At 39.5% G+C, this 21,347-nt stretch overlaps 1 protein-coding gene across 5 annotated transcripts in view; it reads right to left on the bottom strand.

Annotated features, from left to right (window-relative positions):
* Window positions 1-21,347, bottom strand: part of PLEKHA8 (pleckstrin homology domain containing A8) — a 94,973-nt gene that overhangs the window by 37,251 nt on the left and 36,375 nt on the right. For all 5 annotated transcript variants that reach the window (XM_070369476.1, XM_005901401.2, XM_070369474.1 and 2 more), the window contains exons 2-4: window positions 4,990-5,106; window positions 3,749-3,904; window positions 2,066-2,190 (exon numbers count right to left, since the gene is read on the bottom strand). In XM_070369476.1, the coding sequence (XP_070225577.1) occupies window positions 2,066-2,190; window positions 3,749-3,904; window positions 4,990-5,011 (303 nt within the window). In that variant the 5' untranslated portion in view covers window positions 5,012-5,106. The remainder of the gene's footprint in view (window positions 1-2,065; window positions 2,191-3,748; window positions 3,905-4,989; window positions 5,107-21,347) is intronic.

Raw genomic sequence — 21,347 nt, 5'->3', positions numbered from 1 at the left:
GGATGTATCCACGCTGGAATCAAGACTGCCAGGACAAACATCAACAACCTCAGATATGCAGATGATACCACTCTAACAGCAGAAAGTGAACAGAAACTAAAGAGCCTCTTGATGAGGGTGAAAGAGAAGCTGGGCTTAAAACTCAACATTCATAAATGAACATCGTGGCACCCAGTCCTATCACCTTATGACAAATAGAAGTGGGAAAGTGGAAGTAGTGACAAATTGTCTTTTTTGGGCTCCAAAATCACTGTGGATGGTGACTGCAGCCATGAAATTCAAAGACACTTGCTCTTTGGAAGGAAAGCTATGACAAACCTAGACAGTGTATTATAAAGCAGAGATATCACTTGGCCAAAAAAGGTCCATATAGTCAAAGCTATGGTTTTTTTAGTAGTCATGTACAGATGTGAAAGCTGGACGATAAAGAAAGCTGAAGGCATCAGAATTAATGCCTTCAAATTGTGGTGCTGGAGAAGACTCTTGAGAGCCCCTTGGACTGCAAGGAGGATATCAAACCAGTTAATCTCAAAGGAAATGAATTCTAAATATTCATTGGAAGGGCTGATGCTGAAGCTCCAATACTTTGGCCACCTGATGTAAAAGAGCTGACTCACCGGAAAAGACCCTGATGATGGGAAAGATTAAAGGTAAAAGGAGAACAAAGTGGCAGAGGATGCGATGGTGAGATAGTGTCACCAACTCAATGGACATGAATTTGAGCAAATTCCAAGAGATACCAAAGGACTGAGGAGCTTGGCCGGCTGCAGTCCGTGGGATCGCAACTGAACAACAACAATGAATCACAATACCATAGCCACAGTTTCATCAGCAAGTTTCCGATGCACTTACTATAAACACTTACTACTAATACAAACACTTACTATAAACACTTCTGAATTAAAAGTTGCTGCATTCACTTTCTCCTTTTCCTCTAGACCAGGGCTTCTCTTCCTTGGCTCCACTGGCATTTGGGGCTGGTTAATTATTGGAGGAGGAGATGGAGGGGGAGTGGCTCTCCTGTCCCTTCCAGATATCAAGCAGCATCTGGCCATCTGACCTCTCTCCCTCAGATGCCAACAGCACTCCCTCAGTAGTGACAACCAAAACTGTCTCAGACATGGCCTGATGTCTCCCGAGGGGCAAACTGCTCTGGCTGGAGAATCACTGCTCTAGGTTCTAACATCCCAGAAGCAGAACTGAAGTGTTTTGGTGGCCCTCCTGTTGCCCTCCCTCAGCATAGTGTCTTGTACACAACATGCTGAATTAGTAAGAGAGCTCCCCTCACCCCAAAGAGTGAAGGAAAGTGAGCTAAAACACTTTTATTAGAAAAACTTAGAGCACATATACTATTAGTAGTATAGTGCTATATTACCTAAGTAATTTAAAACTATTAATTATAATCTGCAGATTCTTCATTTTTGTAGGCACCGTTTCTCAGATAGCTTCTTTGAGAGCAGAGCAGAGACCTCTCTCTGGTTAATGTGAACCATTCAATACATAGATTAACACCGGATACATCTTTTAATATATGTTTTAGAATGAGAAAATAATAATTTCATTAATAAGTGATAAAGATTTTAATCCTTGCTGATGATGGAGAGAAATAAAGCTGTGTCTCTATTTTTGAAAGCGCTAGTCTATACTAAAGCAGAACGTCTACCCTGGTGAAATAAACCCTGTTACAGTCCCAACAGAGGTGACAGATATGCATAACAGACACACAAGATGCTGTCATCTTAGGGGCCACATCAGTAGCACAGAAACGGCGCTGTCAGATAGGTAAGGCTGTATTTTTAAAAGTTATGCCAACTCAGAAGACATGTATTCTAGTACATTAGTACTAAAGTTAAAAGTTCCAAATGTTATCAATTAATCCTGAATTCTTCCCAGGAAGGAAAACTATATGCTTCCATATGCTGAAATGCATACATTTCTTCTCTGTTTAAGTCTATCACTTTTTTCCTGTGAAAAACAGTACATTCCAAGGTATGGATTATGTAAGAACGTGCATCACTGGTAAGCAACATCTGGTGCTACTTTTCAAAGATGAACAGTGTTTTACCTCAGAACTGGACACACCAGTTGTGGTCACTTCTTTCGTTTTATCTACTTGCTGAACAAGAAGATCACAGTAGAGTCTTAGTTCTGACATTTTGGTTTTCAAGTTTTCAGTGTTTTCAGCAAACTCTAAATAACAAAATGATGAAAATGTAATTATCAGAATAAATAACTGATATACTAGTTAGTATACTATACAGATAAAATATAACCTATGTTTAAAGTCAGATGTTTATATTATGGGCTACAGATATTATATGACTGAAGTTATGGGAGCAAGAAAAACAGAAAAAGGAGATTCCTAGCCTTCTGAAGTAATCTACATTATTTCTTGACCCAACATATTTAATAATCACCAGTACAGGAAGAAGGAGACATATACCTCTGATTCAATTGTGTCAGAACTGGGAACAGAGTCAAAGGTTCAGAGTTTTGATCTCAGTTCTGCCACAGATTTTCTACCTGTAAACTGGGGTCACAGCTATCTGCCTGCTAACATGGTGCTCAAAACTGGAAGTAGTGGTCTGTAACATGCAATTACCACTAAGAAGGTAGCTCATGAATCAGAGGACTGGGCCAGCATGCTGCCTGGAAAGGCAAATGGTGCCCTCTGCACACCTGCTGCTTCTTCACTAGTTCGGCACTCCACCCACCCTGGCACTGAGGGCTCGGCTACAGTCATTACTGCCTCCGTTTTCTTGTCTGTGAAAAAGCCGGCACATTCTACCTGCTATGAGTCAGAGCTCACAAAGTCAAGAATTTGCTTTTGACTTAGCATTAAAAGGGCTTCCCTTGTAGCTCAGCTGGTAAAGAATCGGCCTGCAATGCAGGAGACTCCAGTTCGATTCCTGGGTCTGGAAGATCTGCTAGAGAAGGGATAGGCTACCCACTCCAGTATTTCAGCATTAAAACCAACCAAGAGGCCATCTTACTGTGTCTACCTGAAAAGTGAAGCACATCTGCCATTATGTGTCATGAGAAAGGTCCCTGAAACACTTTTCCCAGAGGCCCCTCTCTCTCCTACCAATCTTTCCAGGTGTACACTCGGGGATACAGGGTCGGAAGGCAGAGCTCAGGCAGTAAGCTCTGGCACTCGTGACCCAGGACATATAGAAAGTTATGCCATGGTTCTCAGGAGACCTGATGATGTTGAGTTAATGAGCATTAAGCAGCAGGAACCTGACAATTAAGCAGCCATCCACCCCAGGAAAAAGGAGGGGTAAGTGGGGTGTTACTGCAACAAATACTCAGATCCAAGGCTTCTCTGGCTCAGCTACCCTTTACTTGACTTTTGGTCAACTTTGTGCCAGACAAGGTACTAGGCAGTTTTATATCATCACTGATCCTTATGGTAATTCTTGTAAGGTAGGTAATTACCTTTTTCTAAAACATAAGGAAACTGAAGATGAGAGGTCCTATGCCAAGGTCACAAAGCCAGTACCCTACAAAGCCATGATTTGAACCCAGTTGTGTCTGGCTCCAAAACCTGCCCTCTTTCTACTACGACATGCTAAGAGAGAAGGGTCAGGTACAGATTGTTTAAGTTCCACTGAAATGTAGAGCACTTGCATGACATAAAAAGCTGGCTGTGGCTAGGTGCTCAGAAGCAAGCTAACAAATATGGGAACCCAGAGATGCCACCAGGTGATTCCCAGTGTTCCCAAGCCAGAGGACAATCAATACTTGCCTTTTTCCTTCTGGGTCCTACTGTCTGTCAGGCAAGCCTTGGCTGACCCCAAGGCTACCAGCCACCGCTGTCTCTCAGCCACACTTCTGGCCTTCAGGTAGAAATATTGTTCCCCAGGGATGATCAGGTCCATGCGTGTATTATCTACAGAATGAACTGGGAGCAAGGCAGAGGGAGGTCAGAAACCCAGAAGAGCCCTGTCTGGGTAGCCTCCACTCTACCCAAACTCCTGAGCTTTACTGGGGCCAGTCACTGAGGACTTCTTTCAAAAGAGGATGCCAGCCCTCCCAACTTCTCCTGGTTTATTTATCTCTTCCTAGAGATCTCTGCTGATGAAGAAGGAAAACTCTGCAATTGGCTCCAAGGTCTCACCCAAGACTATGGACTAAAAAAGAAGCACTTATATTTCCTCAGGATCTTTTAGAAGCGGAGAGAGGAAAAATCTCTCTTTTGGCCTGTGTGTGTGTAAAGCATGCTGCTCTGCAGCCAAAAAGGCTTGATGCAAACAAGTAAGGATGTGCTCTTTATCTCCTTGGGTTACTGGAAAGCAAATGAACAGAGTATTTTTACTCTTCTACCTTCCTTTACGTGTCATATTAAAAACGTTAACAACTGGAAAGCAATCAAGAACAGAGTACTTTTCCTTTTCTACCTTCCTTCACTCATTATGTAAAAAATGTGACAATTCCCTTAGAGCCTTTAGGAGAAGAAACAAGCAAGCCACACTCTCCTTCACCCTCCAAGTCCTGTGCCCCTAATTCCGTTCTAATCGGTTTCTGAGCCACACCCTCCCAGCACATCCTAAGATTCCTAAAACCAAGAAGTAAAGGCTGCTTGTAGGTCTGTTAGGTGTTTGCTTGTTTAGAGTATGGTCGTGGTAGTGAGAAGGTAGATATGTGTCCTGATTTAAACACAGAAGTGTTTGATGTTACAATAAAAACACAAGGTTAGAAAATTGCCTCAAGTGCCAGGTGAGCAGGAGACTGTGAAATGGTACTAGATGTGTGATTAACAAACACACTGCTCTCACTTATTTTCACTACCTCTTAACCAATCTTCTTGTAAAAACTGCCTGCAGTTTTAGGTCTTACTTGGAGGGTTTTTTTTGAGGGGGGAAACATAACGTATCTTTGTCTATACTTTGGAAGCAGCACAGAAAGACCTAAGAAACCAATGCTTTTTTTTTTTAATCTTGGGGGAGAAACAGAAAATTAAACCCTGCAAATCTCTTGGCTTCTCACCTTGAATTTCACAGACTGCCATCTGGATGCTCCCTTTGCAACCTTTCCAGGCATCTTCAGGAGAATCATAGTAAGATAATATCCCTCCACAGAGAAGGAACCACCGAGGCTGCCAACCTGCAAACAGAAGCAAGAGCACGGTCTCAATTACTGCTTCCCAGGACACAGACTAGGACCTAACAAAGGATGCTGGGTTCCAGCTCCAAGGAGCTTACCTTCTGGGGGAAAATTCTAAGGGAAAAAAGAAGCTAGAAGAGATCTGTATATCCGATCTCATTTTTGCATAGAAGTCTGAAGGAGCAGCAATAAATATAGTGATGATTCTCTAAGTAATGGGATTACTGATGATTTTTATTCCTTTTTCCCCCTAATACAGTACTAGTAATCTTTGGTTTTTAATTTTTCTAAGATTAAAGATTATTGCTTTCCAAACATTATTGTTAACACACTTGCTCTCTCCCCTTCTGGTTAAGAAAAATTATTATGAACCTAAAAATAAGACAAAGGATTGTACTGACCTTTCAACATTACACAAAGTGCTGTCTAACAGGCCTGCCTAAGGTCATATGATTTCTAGGAAAAGATAACTTTAATTTACTATTTGGTTTTGATCCACTGAAATGGAATAATCTTAAAGCATTCACGAGCTTAACTATTTTTACTTCAGAGAATTTCAGAGGACAAATTGTATTCAGTGGAAACTCACGTCTTATCTAGTCCTCTTACACAACCTATACTCGAGTCACACCAAACTCACTTGTTGTATTCCTGCTTCAGAGCATTCGCTCAAATTGGACTTCTTCCTAAAATGTCATCCCTGACTATCTCTTGCATAATAAGCCTTGTCAGTCTCCTCTATCAAGATTTTTTTTTTCCTCTCTCTCTGAAATGCCACAGCCCTTTAAGGATACATTTCTCTCACTGGACTCTTCTATGGCTGAGACAGTCAGAGAGAAGGTTGGTAGGGACTTTGGGCAGGGCCCCAAGGGCGGCTCAGGTACACACCTGATGGGCCATTGGGAACAGGTTCACACCAAGTACATACATAAGTCATCTACTGATGTCAAAATAGTAATGTCAGGGAACCGCTGACAGGGAAGGACTAGACCCTTTACTGGATGTCAGGAGTCCCAAGGCCTTAACTCAACACCCATACAAGTCAATTATTGGATGGAAAACCTCTTGGGATGAACTTGTAAATTTTGTTCCAGAAAGTGATGCTTCCTGGCCCTGGTTTCAAATTCTATGCAAACAAACCTGAAAGCTACTGTTCTTGACACAAACATTACAATTCAAGAAATCAAACTGATCAATCAGCACTCCAGGAGTTGGATATTACTGGTGATACTGTAGCCCTCTGCAAGTCATTATTTACATCTTATGCATCTCCCCTCACTAAAACAGAAGAATCAACTGCTAAGACTGAGAAATGAAAAAGGATTTTGAAATCACCTAGTCCAACCAGCTCTTTGACAGAAAAGGAAACCAATCCCAGACAGATTAAGTGACCTACCTAAAGTCACAAAGGAAGTATACAACAGAGCTGGGAAGAAAACTGTCTTTCTGACACTGTCCCTCCTGGCCTAACAACTCCCAAACCCTGACTCTCCATTGCCAGAAAGCTATCCTGGTATAGAACAGCAGCATCTTTGCACTTAAACTCAATTTCCATGATTATGTTTGGTGTGAAACATTCTCCAAACCTACCATGACTCTCAAGTAGAGGGAATTCAACATACCCTCAATTATATTTTATCAAATTTCGGACCTCACCTACATCAGTCTTCATTCTCCAGAGAAAGAGAACCAAAAATATGTAGTCATATCTACACATAATTTATTATAAGGAATTTGCTCATGCATTACAGAGCCTGAGAAATTCCAACACCTGCAGTCAGCAAGCTAGAGAATCAGGAGAGCCAATTTGTAATTCCAGTCCAAAGTCAGGAGGCTTGAGACCCAGGAAGAGTCAATGTTTCAGCGAGAGTGAAAAAACAGGAAAAGACCAAAGTTCCAGCTCAACAGTCAAGCAGGAAGAGTTATTACCCCTTGCTCCTTTTTGTTCTATTTAGGTCTTTGGATGGGACCCATTCACGTTAGGAAAAACAATCTACTTTACTATGTTTACCAATTCAAATGTTAATCCCATCCAGAAACACCCTCAGACACAACTAATCAGAATGATGATTAGTCAAATGTCTGGGCACTCCATGGCCCAGGTGAGTTGACACAAAAAATTAACCATCAGATACCATCAATTTTAAGATAAACTGAAGTATTTGCATATGATATGATTGACAAGGCTTAATTTCCAAAATATACAAATAGCTCATACAACTCAACAACAAAAACCAAACAACCCAATCAAAAAATGGGCAGAAGACCTAAATAGGCATTTCTGCAAAGAAGACATATAGATGGCCAAAAGGCACATGAAAAAATGCTCAACATCGCTAATTATCAGAGAAATGCAAATCAAAACAGTAATGAGGCACCACCTCACACTGGTCGGAATCAGTTCAGTCGCTCAGTCATGTCCGACTCTCTGCAACCCTATGGACTGCAGCACACCAGGCTTCCCTGTCCATCACCAACTCCCAGAGCTTGCTCAAATTCATGTCTATCGAGTCAGTAATGCCATCCAACCATCTCATCCTCTGTTGTCCCCTTCTCCTCCTGCCCTCAATCTTTCCCAGAGTCAGGGTCTTTTTCAGTGAGTCAGTTCTTTGCATCAGGTGGCCAAAGTACTGGAGTTTCAGCTTCAGGATCAGTCCTTCCAATGAATATTCAGGACTGATTTCCTTTAGGATGGACTGGTTGGATCTCCTTGCAGTCCAGGGGACTCTCAAGAGTCTTCTCCAACACCACAGTTCAAAAGCATCAATTCTTCGGCACTCAGCTTTCTTTATAGTCCAACTTTCACACTCATACATGACTACTGGAAAAACCATAGCTTTGACTACACAGACCTTTGTCGGCAAAGTAATGTCTGCTTTTTAATATGCTATCTAGGTTGGTCACAGCTTTTCTTCCAAGGAGCAAGAGTCTTTTAATTTCATGGCTGCAGTCACCATCTGCGATAATTTTGGAGCCCAAGAAAATAAGGTCTGTCAGTGTTTCCATTGTTTCCCCATCTACTTGACAGGAAGTGATGGGACCGGATGCCATGATCTTAGTTTTCTGAATGTTGAGTTTTAAGCCAGATTTTTCACTCTCCTCTTTAATGGCCATCATTACAAAGTCTACAAATAATAAACTGTAGACTGGAGAGGGTGTGGAGAAAAGGAACTCTTGTTACACTGGGTTGGTGGGCATGTAAATTGGAACAGTCACTATGGAAAACAGTATGGAGGTTCCTTAAAAAATTAAAAATAAGAGTTACCATATGATCCAGTAAAACCACTCCTGGGCATATATCTGGAAGAAACTCTAATTCAAAACAATACATGCACCCGTATGTTCACAGCAGCACTACTTACAACAGCCAAGACGTGGAAGCAACCTAAACGTCCATCAACTGATGGACGGATAAAGATGTGGTACGTGTACACAGTGTCATACTACTCAGGCATAAAAAAGGATGAAATAATGCCATTTGCAGCTACATGGTTGGACCTAGAGATTATCATTCCAAGTGAAGTAAATCAGACAGAGAAAGACAAATGCCATATGATATCACTTACATGTGAAATCTAAAATATGAAATGAATGAACTTACTTACAAAACAGAAACAGACTCACAGACATAGAAAACAAACTTTTGGTACCAAAGGGGAAAGGGGTCGGGGAAGGGATAAATTAGGAGTTTGGGATTAGCCGATACAAATTACTATATAGAAAACAGATAGACGGCAAGGTCCTACTGTGTCATATAGAGAACTGTTTGCAATGTCTTCTAACAACCTATAATGGAAAATAATGTGAAAAACTATATATATATATTATATATATATATATAACTGAATCATTTTGCTATATACTAGAAACTGCTGCTGCTGCTGCTAAGTCACTTCAGTCGTGTCCGACTCTGTGCAACCCCATAGACGGCAGCCCACCAGGCTCCCCTGTCCCCGGGATTCTCCCAGCAAGAACACTGGAGTGGGTTGCCATTTCCTTCTCCAATGCATGAAACTGAAAAGTGAAAGTGAAGTCACTCAGTCGTATCCAACCCTCAGCGACCCCATGGACTGCAGCCTACCAGGCTCCTCCGTCCATGGGATTCTCCAGGCAAGAGTACTGGAGTGGGATGCCATTGCCTTCTCCATACTAGAAACTAACACCTTATAAATCAACTATACTTCAATTAAAAAAAAAAAAAACAAAACTTAGGGAGAACAAGATGGCAGAAGAGTAGGTGGACAAAGAGTGCATCTCTCTCCACAGATACATCAGAAATACACCTTCAGACACAGACGTGCATGCAGAACACCAGCTGAGAGCAGACAGGAGTACCTGACCAGTGGGAAAGAATATATAGACCCACACAAAACTCGGTAGGATGAAGGAACTAGGGAAAAACAGGAGTGTTAGTAGGACTGGACCTGCCCTCGACAGGTGGGGGAACTGAAGCAGGGGGCAACTGTCTGAGTCAGAGGAGAAACATTAACGCTGAGAGTGAAACAGTTGATCCGCGGTGGCCTAAATGGAATGAGAATCAGACAGTCTTGCCGCAGCCATACATACCGCAGACAGGGAGGAGGGCCTTCTGGAAGGCACAGCGGCTGGGAGCTGGGTCTTGGGGACTGTGGAGCGATCCCAGGGTGGGGCTGATGTTGACTGCGGAGAGACGGATCGAGGGGATATGAAGGAGGAGATTGTGGTGGGAAATGCCGGTGGAGGAAAGCCTGGCAGCCATAGAAGCAAGGCGATATTGCTGAGTCGCGCATAGCGGGTGGAGGCATCACCACAGCCTCTCTCTCCCCACAGGCCAACATCCGCAGCTGAACAACAGAGAGGCTGGCCTATCAAATGCCTGATGCACTGAACTACAGAGCAGAGCGCCACCCAGTGTGCTCCTTTAAGTGCCTGACTCGCCAATCTACATTTACTCCTTTGTTTGCCTTTCCTATTGTTATTTTCCTCTTGCAGTTAATCTTTAATGTATATAAATCCTCTTCGTCTACCTCTATTTAACGTCGCATATCTATTCTTTCTTTCTTTCCTTTCCTCTCAACATATTTGTTAGTTTTATTTTCATTGCTTTATTACCAACTTGGCACCTTGCTTTAGTTTTGTTTTCCAGTCTGTGCTTTAGTTAGTTTTGTTCTTAAATAGTAAATATAATTTTTTATTTACTTTGTTCGCTGGGTCAATCTACTATACTTTTTTTAACTGTTTTCACTTTGCTCATGGGTGTATATGTATATGTGTACATTCCATTATTTTAATTATTATTTGCCTGATTTTCTAACTGCTATTTGTCTGGGGTTCATCTTTGGTTTTTTGTTTTTGGTATTTGTTTTACTCTCCCTTAGTGCCATAACAAACCACTTATGGAATCTTTCTTCCTGACCAGAGATCAAACCCTGAGCCTTTGGAGTAGGAACGCTGACTCCAAGACCAAGACTACCAGAGAACTAACCCTAGGGAGAATCAAATAGTGAGAACTTAACACAAAGGAAACCACTTGAATACAGTACCCTGCATCACCCAACCACCAGCAGCATCCTGTGCAGAACGCCTCATCCATACAATAAACAAAACCAAAATACAAACCCAATCATCAGCAGACAGGATTACCACCTCATTCAGCCTTGCACATCACAGGAAAAACGAACAAAAACTCAGCAGAAATCTCACCCTATAAGAAGCTCACACAAACCACTGACCAACCTTAGGAGGGCAGAAACCAAAAGGAAGAAAGAATTCAACCTTGAAGCCTGGGAAAAGGAAACCTCAAACACAATTAATTAAAAAAATAATAATGAAAAGGCAGAGAAATGCTACACAAATAAAGGAACAAACTAGAAACACAGAAGTCCAAATAAATGAAGAGGAAATAGGCAAACTACCTGAAAAAGAATTCAGAATAATGATAGTAAAGATGATCAAAAACCTTGAAAACAAAATGGAGAAAATCCAAGAATCAATTAACAAAAACCTAGAAGACTTAAAGAATAAACATACAGAGACAAACAACACAATTACTGAAATTAAAAATATTCTAGAAGGAATCAATAGCAGAATATCTGAAGCAGAAGAACAAATCAGTGAGCTGGAAGATAAAATGGTGGAAATAACTTCTGAAGAGCAGAATAAAGTAAAAAGAATAAAAAGAACTGAGGATAGTCTCAGAGACATCTGGGACAAAATCAAACACACCAACATTAGAATTATAGGGGTCCCAGAAGAAGGAGAGAAAAAGAAAGGGTATGAGAAAATTTTTGAAGAAATAATCATTGAAAATTTCCCCAACATGGAAAAGGAAATAGTCAATCAAGTCCAAGAGGCACAGAGAGTCCCATACAGGGTAAACCCAAGGAGAAACACACCAAGACACATATTAATCAAACTAACAAAGACTAAACACAAAGAAAGAATATTAAAAGCAGCAAGGAGAAGCAACAAATAACATACAAGGGAAAACCCATATGCTTAACAGCTGATCTTTCAGGAGAAACTCTGCAGGCCAGAAGGGAATGGCAGGATATAAAGTATCAAAAAGGAAAAATCTACAACCAAGATTAGGGTACCCAGTGAGGATCTCATTCAAAATTGATGGAGAAATAAAGTTTTTTAGACAAGCAAAAGTTAACAGCATCATGTACCACTAAATCAGTTTTACAACAAATGTTAAAGGGACTTATATAGCCAAGAAATACAAGAGAAAAAAAAAGATCTACAAAATCAACCCCAAACAATTAAGAAAATGGCAATAGAAACATATATATCAATAATTACTTTAAATATAAATGGATTAAATCTTCCAACCAAAAGATACAGACTGGCTGAATGGATACAAAAACAAGACCCATATACATGCTGTCTACAAGAAACCCACTTCAGACCTCAAGACACATATAGACTGAAAGTGAGAGGATGGAAAAGTATATTCCATGCAAATGGGAGGCACAAGAAAGCTGGAATAGCAATCCTCATATCAGACAAAATAGACCTTAAAATAAAGAAGATTACAAGAGATAAGGAAGGACACTACATAATGATCAAGGGATCAACCAAGAGAAGACATAACAATTGTAAATATCTATGCACTCAATATAGGAGCACCTCAATACATAAGACAAACACTAACAGACATAAAAGGAGAAATTGACAGTAACACAATAATAGTAGGAGACTTTAACACCCCACTCACACCAATGGACAGATCATCAAAACAGAAAATTAATCAGGAAACACAAGTCTTAAATGATACATTAGATGAGATGGATCTCATTGATATCTTCAGGACATTCCATCCAAGTGCAAAAGAATACACCTTCTTCTCAAGTGCACATGAAACATTCTCCAGGATAGACCACATTTTGGGTCATAAATCAAACCTCAGTAAATTTAGGAAAATTGAAATTGTATCAAGCATCTTCTCTGACCACAATGCTATGAGACTAGATATCAATTACAAGAAAAAAAACTGTAAGAAACACAAACACATGGAGATTTAACAACACGTTTCTAAATAACCAACAGGATACTGAAGAAATCAAAAGGGAAATCAAAAAATTTCTAGAAACAAATGACAATGAAAACACAACAACTCAAAACCTATGATGCAGCAAAAGCAGTTCTAAGAGGGAAGTTTATAACAATACAATCCTACCTCAAGAAACAAGAAAAACATTGAATAGACAACCTAACTTTACACCTAAAACAACTGGAAAAAGAAGAACAAAAAACCTCCAAAATTAGTAGAAGGAAATAAGTCACAAAGATCTGAGCAGAAATAAATGAAAAAGAAATGAAAGAAACAATAGTAAAGATTAAAAAAACTAAAAGCTGGTTCTTTGAGAAGATAAAACTGACAAGCCTTTAGCCAGACTCATCAAGATAAAAAGAGAGAAGACTCAAATCAACAAAATTAGAAATAAAAAAGGAGAGGTTACAACAGACAATGCAGAAATTCAAATAATTAGACTATTAAGAACAACTATATGGCAATAAAAATGGATAACCTGGAAGAAATGGACAGATTCTTAGAAAGTTCAATCTTCCAAAACTGAACCAGGAAGAAATAAAAATCATGAACAACTCAATTACAAGCACTGAAATTGAAGCTATGATCAAACATCTCCTCAAAAACAAAAGCTCAGGACCAGATGGCTTCACAGAATTCTATCACACATTCAGAGAAGAGCTAATGCCTATCCTTCTAAAACTCTTTCAAAAAATTGCAGAGTAAGGAACATTTCCAAACTCATTCTATGAGACCACCATCACCCTGATATAAAAACCAGACAAAGACAACACAAAAAATGAAAACTACAGGCCAATATCACTGATGAATATAGACGCAAAAATCCTCAACAAAATTTTAGCAATAGAATTCAGCAACACATAAAAAACTCATATATCATGATCAAGATGGGTGTATTCCAGGAATGCAAGGATTCTTCAATATATGCAAAATCAATGTAATATACCATATTAACAAATTGAAAGATAAAAACCATATGATAATCTCAATAGATGCAGAAAAAGCCTTTTACAAAATTCAGCACCCATTTATGATTAAAAGTCTTTAAAAAATGGGCATAGAAGGAACCTACCTTCACATAGTAAAGGCCATATATGATAAGGCTACAGCAAACATTATTCTCAATGGTGAAAAACTGAAAGCATTCCCCCAGGAACAAAAGATCAGGACCAAAACAAGGGTGCCCACTTTCACCACTGTTATTCAACATAGTTCTGAAGTCCTAGCTACAGCAATCAGAGAAGAAAAATAAATAAAGGAATCCAAATTGGAAAAGAAGAAGTAAAGCTTTCACTGTTTGCAGATGACATGATACTGTACATAGAAAACTCTTAAGATAGTATCGGAAAATTACTAGAGCTAATCAGTGAATTTAGCAAAGTTGCAGGATACAAAATCAGTACACAGAAATCACTTCTATTCCAATATACCAACAATGAAAAATCATAAACAGAAATTAAGGAATCAATCCCATTCACCACTGCAACAAAAAGAATTAAATAGGAATAAACTTACTTAAGGAGACCAAAGAACTGTACACAGAAAATTATAAGACACTAATGAAAGAAATCAAAGATGACATAAACAGATGGAGAGATATCCCATGTTCCTGGGTAGGAAGAATCAATATTGTGAAAATAACTATACAACCAAATGCAATCTACAGATTCAATGCAATCCCTATCAAATTACCAATGATATTTTTCACAGAACTAGAACAAAAAATTTCACAATTCATATGGAAACACAAAAGACCCCGAATAGCCAAAGCAGTCCTGAGAAAGAAGAATGGAGCTGGAGGAATCAACCTTCCTGACTTCAGATTATACTACAAAGCTACAGTCATCAAGACAGTATGGTACTGGCACAAAAACAGAAATATAGACCAATGGAACAAGAGAGAAAGCCCAAAAATAAACCCATGCACCTGTGGGTGCCTTATCTTTGACAAAGGAGGCAAGAATATACAATGGGGCAAAGACAGCCTCTTCAATAAATCATGCTGGGAAAACTGGACAGCTACATGTAAAAGAATGAAATTAGAACACTTCCTAACACCACACACAAAGATAAACTCAAAAGGGATTAAAGACCTAAATGTAAGACCAGAAACTATAAACTCTTAGAGGAAAACATAGGCAGAACACTCACTGACATAAATCAAAATGATATCCTCTATGACCCACCTCCTAGAGTAACAGAAACAAAAACAAAAGTATACAAGTGGGACCTGATTAAACTTAAAAAGCTTTTTCACAGAAAAGGAAACTATAGGTAAGGTGAAAAGACAACCCTCAGAATGGGAGAAAACAATAGCAAATGAAACAACTGACAAAGGATTAATTTCCAAAATACAGAAGCAGCTCACACAACTACTGACAGAAAAACAAACAACCCAATCAAAAAGTGGGAAAAAGACTTAAACAGACATTTCTCCAGAGAAGACACACAGATGGCTAACACACACATGAAAAGATGCTCAACACCGCTCATTATTAGAGAAATGCAAATCTAAACTACAATGAGATATCACCTCACACCGGTCAGAATGGCCATAATCAAAAAGTCTACAAACAATAAATGCTGGCGAGGGTGTGGAGAAAAGGGAATGCTCTTGCACTGTTGGTGGGAATGTAAATTGATACAGCCACTATGGAAGGTGGTATGGAGATTCATTAAAAACCAGGAATAAAACCACCATATGACCCAGCAATCCCACTCCTAAGCATATACCCTGAGGAAACCAAAATTGAAAGACACATGTATCCTATTGTTCACTGCAGGACTATTTACAATTGCTAGAACATGGAAGCAACCTAGATGTCCATCGACAGATGAATGGATAAAGAAGTTGTGTTACATATACACAATGGAATATTACTCAGCCATAAAAAGGAATGCATTTGGGTCAATTCTGATGAGGTGGATGAACCTAGAACCTACTGTATAGAGTGAAGTGAGTCGAAAAGAGAAAGCTAAATATCGTATTCTAATTCATATATACAGAATCTAGAAAAATGGTACTGAAGAATTTATTTACAGGGCAGCAATGGAGAAACAGACATAGAGAACAGGCTTACGGACCTGGGGAGAGGGAGGGAGAGGGTGAGATGTACAGAAATAGTAACACAAAACTTACATTACCATGTGTAAAATAGATAGCCAGTGGGAATTTGCTATATGGCTCAGGAAACTCAAACAGGGGTTCTGTATCAATTTAGAGGGGTGGGTTGGGGTGGGAGATGGGAGGGAGGTTCAAAAGAGAGGGGATATATGTATACCTATGGCTGATTCATGTTGAGGTTTGACAGAAAACAACAAAATTCTGTAAAGCAATTATCCTTCAATAAAAAAAAAAACTTAAAAAATTACCTGCCCATTAAGCAATGACATGATCTCATTCCCAGATGCTTCCTGGCTTCAGAGCTGTTGGAATGTGAAAAATGTCTAAAAATTGAAAAAATGTGGTATAGACTAGGTTTATCTTACAGGAATTTGAAAACTGTTAAATAGCCCAAATACACACACACACACACACACACACACACAGCACAGCTACAGTATATTTTAAAAGTAGCTTGTAAATGATAACAGTAACTGTAACAATACCTTCTCTGTAACAGGTTCCCTATTTATCTAGGAAAAGTTATAACAACAATTGAAGGGATTCAATTATTTTATTCTGTAGTTTGTAACTAGAAAAACTATGACCAAGAAAAACTTTTCTTTAAAGCATAAAGTTTCTAGAATTTCAGAAGGCATGTTAGGAGACCACAGAAGTCTCATTCCCATTATCTAAGACTTAATGGCAGAGCAATGAAGAAACCGTGCTTCCCTGGGTGGCTCAGTAGTAAAGAATCTGCCTGCCAATGCACAGACTTGGGTTCAATCCCTGGGTCAGGAAGATCCGCTGGAGAAGGAAATGGCAATCCACTCTAGTATTCTTGCCTGGGAAATTCTACGGACAGAGAAGCCTGGAAGGTGACAGTCCATGGGGGCTGCAAGAGTCAGATATGACTCTGGAACTAAATAACAAATAGAGAGCCCAGAGTAGTGTAGAGAACACACTCTTTCAAGATGTCCTGTCTTGGGAAGCCCGTATATACCTTAGGAATGATGGATGAACTGCATGAGAAAAGAGGCATGGATGATGAAGAGGCCATTAATCCACTTCCTGCTTTAAATTAATCTGCTGTTACCTTGGTTTACAGTGATAATTAATTTTATATATCAGCTTGACTGGCCTACCGATGTCCAGATTGCTGGTAAAACGTTATTTGTGGTTGTGTCTGTGAAGAGGTCTCTGGGAGATAGTAGCATTTGGATCAGTAGACTGAAGCGACTTAGCAGCAGCAGCAGCAGCAGGAGACTGAGTAAAGAGTGCCCTCACCAGTGCAGGTGGACAGCATCCAATCTAATGAGGGCTTGAACAGTACCGAAAGGCAAGGGAAGGGTGAACCTTCTCTCTACCTGAGATGTGGCCACCACCCTCGATTCTCAGGCCTGTGAACTCTGACTGAATTGAGTTACCAGCCTTCCTAGTTCTCCAGCTTGCAGAGAGCAGACTTAGAACTTTACAGTCGCCATAACTGCATGAGCCAATTTCTATCATAAAACTCCTCATATGGAAATACATGGTTCTGTTTCTCTGGAAAACCCTGATTAATATACTTGAAAATAGTAAAATATTCAAGGTAACAAAAGAATGCTTAAAAACTATGGGTCTGGACCAGCCCCTGATTCATTCAATTACCATTAGACTATCTTCCTGTGGAACCGCACTCCCTTTTTTTGCCATCCCCTACTGGAGATGGAATGCTGTGTCAGCCAAACTCCCTGCTAGGAAGATTAGCTGAGAAACTTCAATGAGTAGGAAAAGTTTCAGAACCTACAAGCTACTGCTGCCAGGGATGGGGTATTTAAATGCCAATTTCACACATTTTGTATTATCTTAGATTATTTCACTGTAGAAGGTAAAGTGGACATTTATTTTTGGCAACCAGGCATCCGCCTCCTACATTTCTGTTACTGAAAACCCCCTTCTCCACACTCTATCCATGTAGTTTTGATGGGGCTGACAAGCCCCAAGGTGGGCTTAACTAGAGCTTCACATCCTCTTTCTTCAGAGCTATGTTCCAAGACAGGCAAGTGGCCCAACCAGAAATAATTCTGGGGCTTTTGCTGGGACTGGGGAAAGGAGGAAAGAAATGGAGACTATCTCTCTTTTCTCTTTGGTCTCTAAGGTGTTTGCCTGGGGCCACCACTGGCAGGCACTGTGCCATCACATGGACCTAAACACGGTTTACAGGTACAAGGAAAGGGGGTGAAGGGACAGGAGGGAGTCAGGAAAAGGAAGCAAATCTAGATGACAGTTTTTGAACACCTCAGTCAGACTGTGTCATACCTACAGACAAGATACCTTCTGAACTTTCCAGTTACATGGAATTATAGCAGTCTACTTCTTACTTCAAACTTGAGCTGGATTTTTTGGTAAATAAAATATTTCTAAAAAGGTATCACATGATTATCTCACTAAATGTAGGAAACATACTTGATAGAATTAAACATTCTTTCATAAAAGTTCTTTTAAAAAAACTAGGTATAATGGGAACTTCTTCAACCTGATAAAGACATCTACAAAGACCCAAGGCTAACATTATGTTAGTTTCTCAATCTTGTCCGACTCTGTGATCACATGGACTGTAGCCCACCAGGCTCCTCTGTTCATGGGATTCTTCAGGCAAGAATACTGGAGTAGGTTGCCATTCCCTACTCCAGGGGATCTTCCCGACCAAGGGATTGAACCCAGTCTTCCACATTGCAGGCAGATTCTTTACCATCTGAGCCACCAAAGACCAGATGCTTTTCCCATGAAATCAGGAATAAGACAAAGATACTCGCCACTTCTAAGCAACACTGTATTGGAGGTTCTAGCCAGGGCAATTAGAGTACAGAATTACATAAAAAGCATTCAGACTGGAAAGGAAAAAATAAATCTACCTCTGTTCTCAGACCTGCTAATGTGTATATATATATTTTTTTTTTTGGAAAAGGAATCACTTTAAAAACTATTACAATGAGTTTGGCAAAGTTGCAAGATTTAAGACCAATATACATATATCAAGTGTATTTCTATACAATTACAATGAACAATCTGAAAATAAAATTAGGAAAATAATTTCATTTACAATAGTATCAAAAAGAACAAAACAAGAATAAACTTGACAAAAGAAGTGTAAAACTAATACTCTGAAAACTACAAACATTATTCAAAGAAACTAAAAATTTGAAGATCATTATTGCAAAACTGTTATCAGCTTGGTTTTTTTCTCACAGAGTGCCAATGTCTTTTTATGTTTAATCGACAGTAATTATTTGCACAATTCATTTTTCAGTTCAAATAACAATGAATGGTATATATATTTTTTCAATGAGAACAATTTTTCTTTAAAAACATGCACTTATATTTGGATATAAAAGGGCATAGCTCAAGTTAAATCTGTACTATAACTATTTCATAACAGCCATCATTTTTAAATCAAAATTTTTAGAAATCTCCTTATTTCTTTAAAATCCAAATCAAACAAATGATTACTTGTGAGTCAAACATACATCTGACTAAAACACACTGTAGTTTCCCTTACTTTTTACTCAGCAGTCTTGTGATGAATAGTTCATCCAAACATATCACTCAAAAAAAATTAAAAAAATTAAAAAACTGCACTCCATTAAAGACTTAAATTTTTTAATATTTTAAAATTTATGCATAGTGAAATTTCTTCTTTGGTTAACAGTTCTGTGTTTCGATAAACACATAGTCCTCTAACAACTCAAGATACAGAAAAATTCCATTATCCTCCTCTTAAAATTCTTTTGTGCTACTCATTTTTAGCCAAGCCTTTCCCCCAATCCTTTACCCCTGGCCAACCAGTGTTATGTTTTCAATTTAAATTGAAAATATCCTCTAATTTTCTTGGAGACTTCTTTGACCCATAGGTTACTTTGATGTATTACTGTTTAATTTCCTAATGTTTGGGGAGTTCCTACATCTTTCTGTTATTAATTTCTTGTTTACTTTCAGTAAAGACACATAATGTTATTTTAAATTGGCAAGGTTTCTACTATACCCTAGAGACCCCCTACAACACCAATTTGAAACTCTCAGGCTTGGTTTGGTTTAATAATCTAATCTAATACTAATAACACCCCAGTATATCCTCCTGCTCCCAGAAAAGAACCCTCCTTTTTAGTCCTGCTGGTTTCTTCACTGAGGATCTCTTCTGTTCTCTCACAAGTCCTCCTGTCTAAGCCGATCCCACCAACCCTTTGGTCCCTCTTTTTCTGTGAAGCTCTCCCTGAGGGTGATTGGTAGCATCCAACTACACCAAGGGACCAGTTATATGCAATGTGGTCCCTCTAAGCCTTGTTAAGCCACAGACTCAGAATAACCACAGGTCAAAATCACAAAACCACAAAACCACAGGTCAAAATCACAAATTTAGCTGGAAGGGCATTTTCACCACCCTTCGGTCCCTTCTCTTCTGTGAAATTTTCCCTGAAAGTGATCAGTAACATATAACTATTCCAAGGGACCCACTACATGCATTGTGGTCCCTCCCTCTAAGGCCTGTCAAGCCATAGCCTCAGAATAACCATATAAAAGCTTAAAGGGCAAAATCACAAATTTAGCTGGAAGGGCACTTTCACAGTTGAGAAAGATTTCCACTAGACCATGATCTTCTTGGGGCTGCCCTGGTGGTTCAGATGGTAAAGAATCCACCTACAATGTGTAATGCCTGGGTTCGATTTCTGGGTTGGGAAGATCCCCTGGAGGAGGCAAAACATATATGAACAAGTGTCACTGTTTACCTGGGGGGATAAGCAAAATTGAGCTTTTTTTACTCAATTCTAAATAAGACGAAAGGGTAACAGGAAGTGGTAAGGATTAAACACTGAGAGTACAGTCTGAGAACAATGACCCCCAGGCTTCTTCCATCTATAAACCACTTCAATCACATAATACTCCATGGGTCACTCTTAGTATATCCAATCACATCACACATCCAAATCAAGGGGAAGACAGATATTGCTTCTGGTAGAGTGCTAATGAGGCAACAGTTTCACATCTCTTATGTTCCTTAACAAATTATTGATTAATTTTCGCTGGGAGCTAAAGTACAGAGACAAGTGGTACACAGAATTGCATGATCTGCAATCATCATTCATCCGCAAGGATGACTGTCATAGGACTGCAGAGTCAATTCCAAAATTCCGACGGTTTATTTGAATCTTTTCCTTTATAATTTATACCCCTCCAACTTCCAAAAGAACAATTTAAGGAATTCAGGATACAAATGGCAACCCACTCCAGTACTCTTGCCTGGAAAATCCCATGGATGGAGGAACCTGGTAGGCTGCAGTTCATGGGGTCTCTATGAGTCAGACACGACTTCACTTTCACTTTCACTTTTCACTTGCATGCATTGGAGAAGGAAATGGCAACCCACTCCAGTGTTCTTGCCTGGAGAATCCCAGGGACGGGGGAGCCTGGTGGGCTGCCGTCTATGGGGTTGCACAGAGTCGGACACGACTGAAGCGACTTAGCAGCAGCAGCATACTCTCAGAAACCATGAGAAACCACAATTTTCACACAGGCAATACAAACTGATTTTTTTCCTGGCATCATTAATCGAAACTACTATCCAAT

This window comes from Bos mutus, chromosome 4, assembly GCF_027580195.1.
Source record: "Bos mutus isolate GX-2022 chromosome 4, NWIPB_WYAK_1.1, whole genome shotgun sequence".
NCBI lineage: Eukaryota > Metazoa > Chordata > Mammalia > Artiodactyla > Bovidae > Bos > Bos mutus.
The sequence above is the reverse complement of the archived record's forward strand: the minus strand, read 5'-3'. Positions and strand labels throughout refer to the sequence as shown.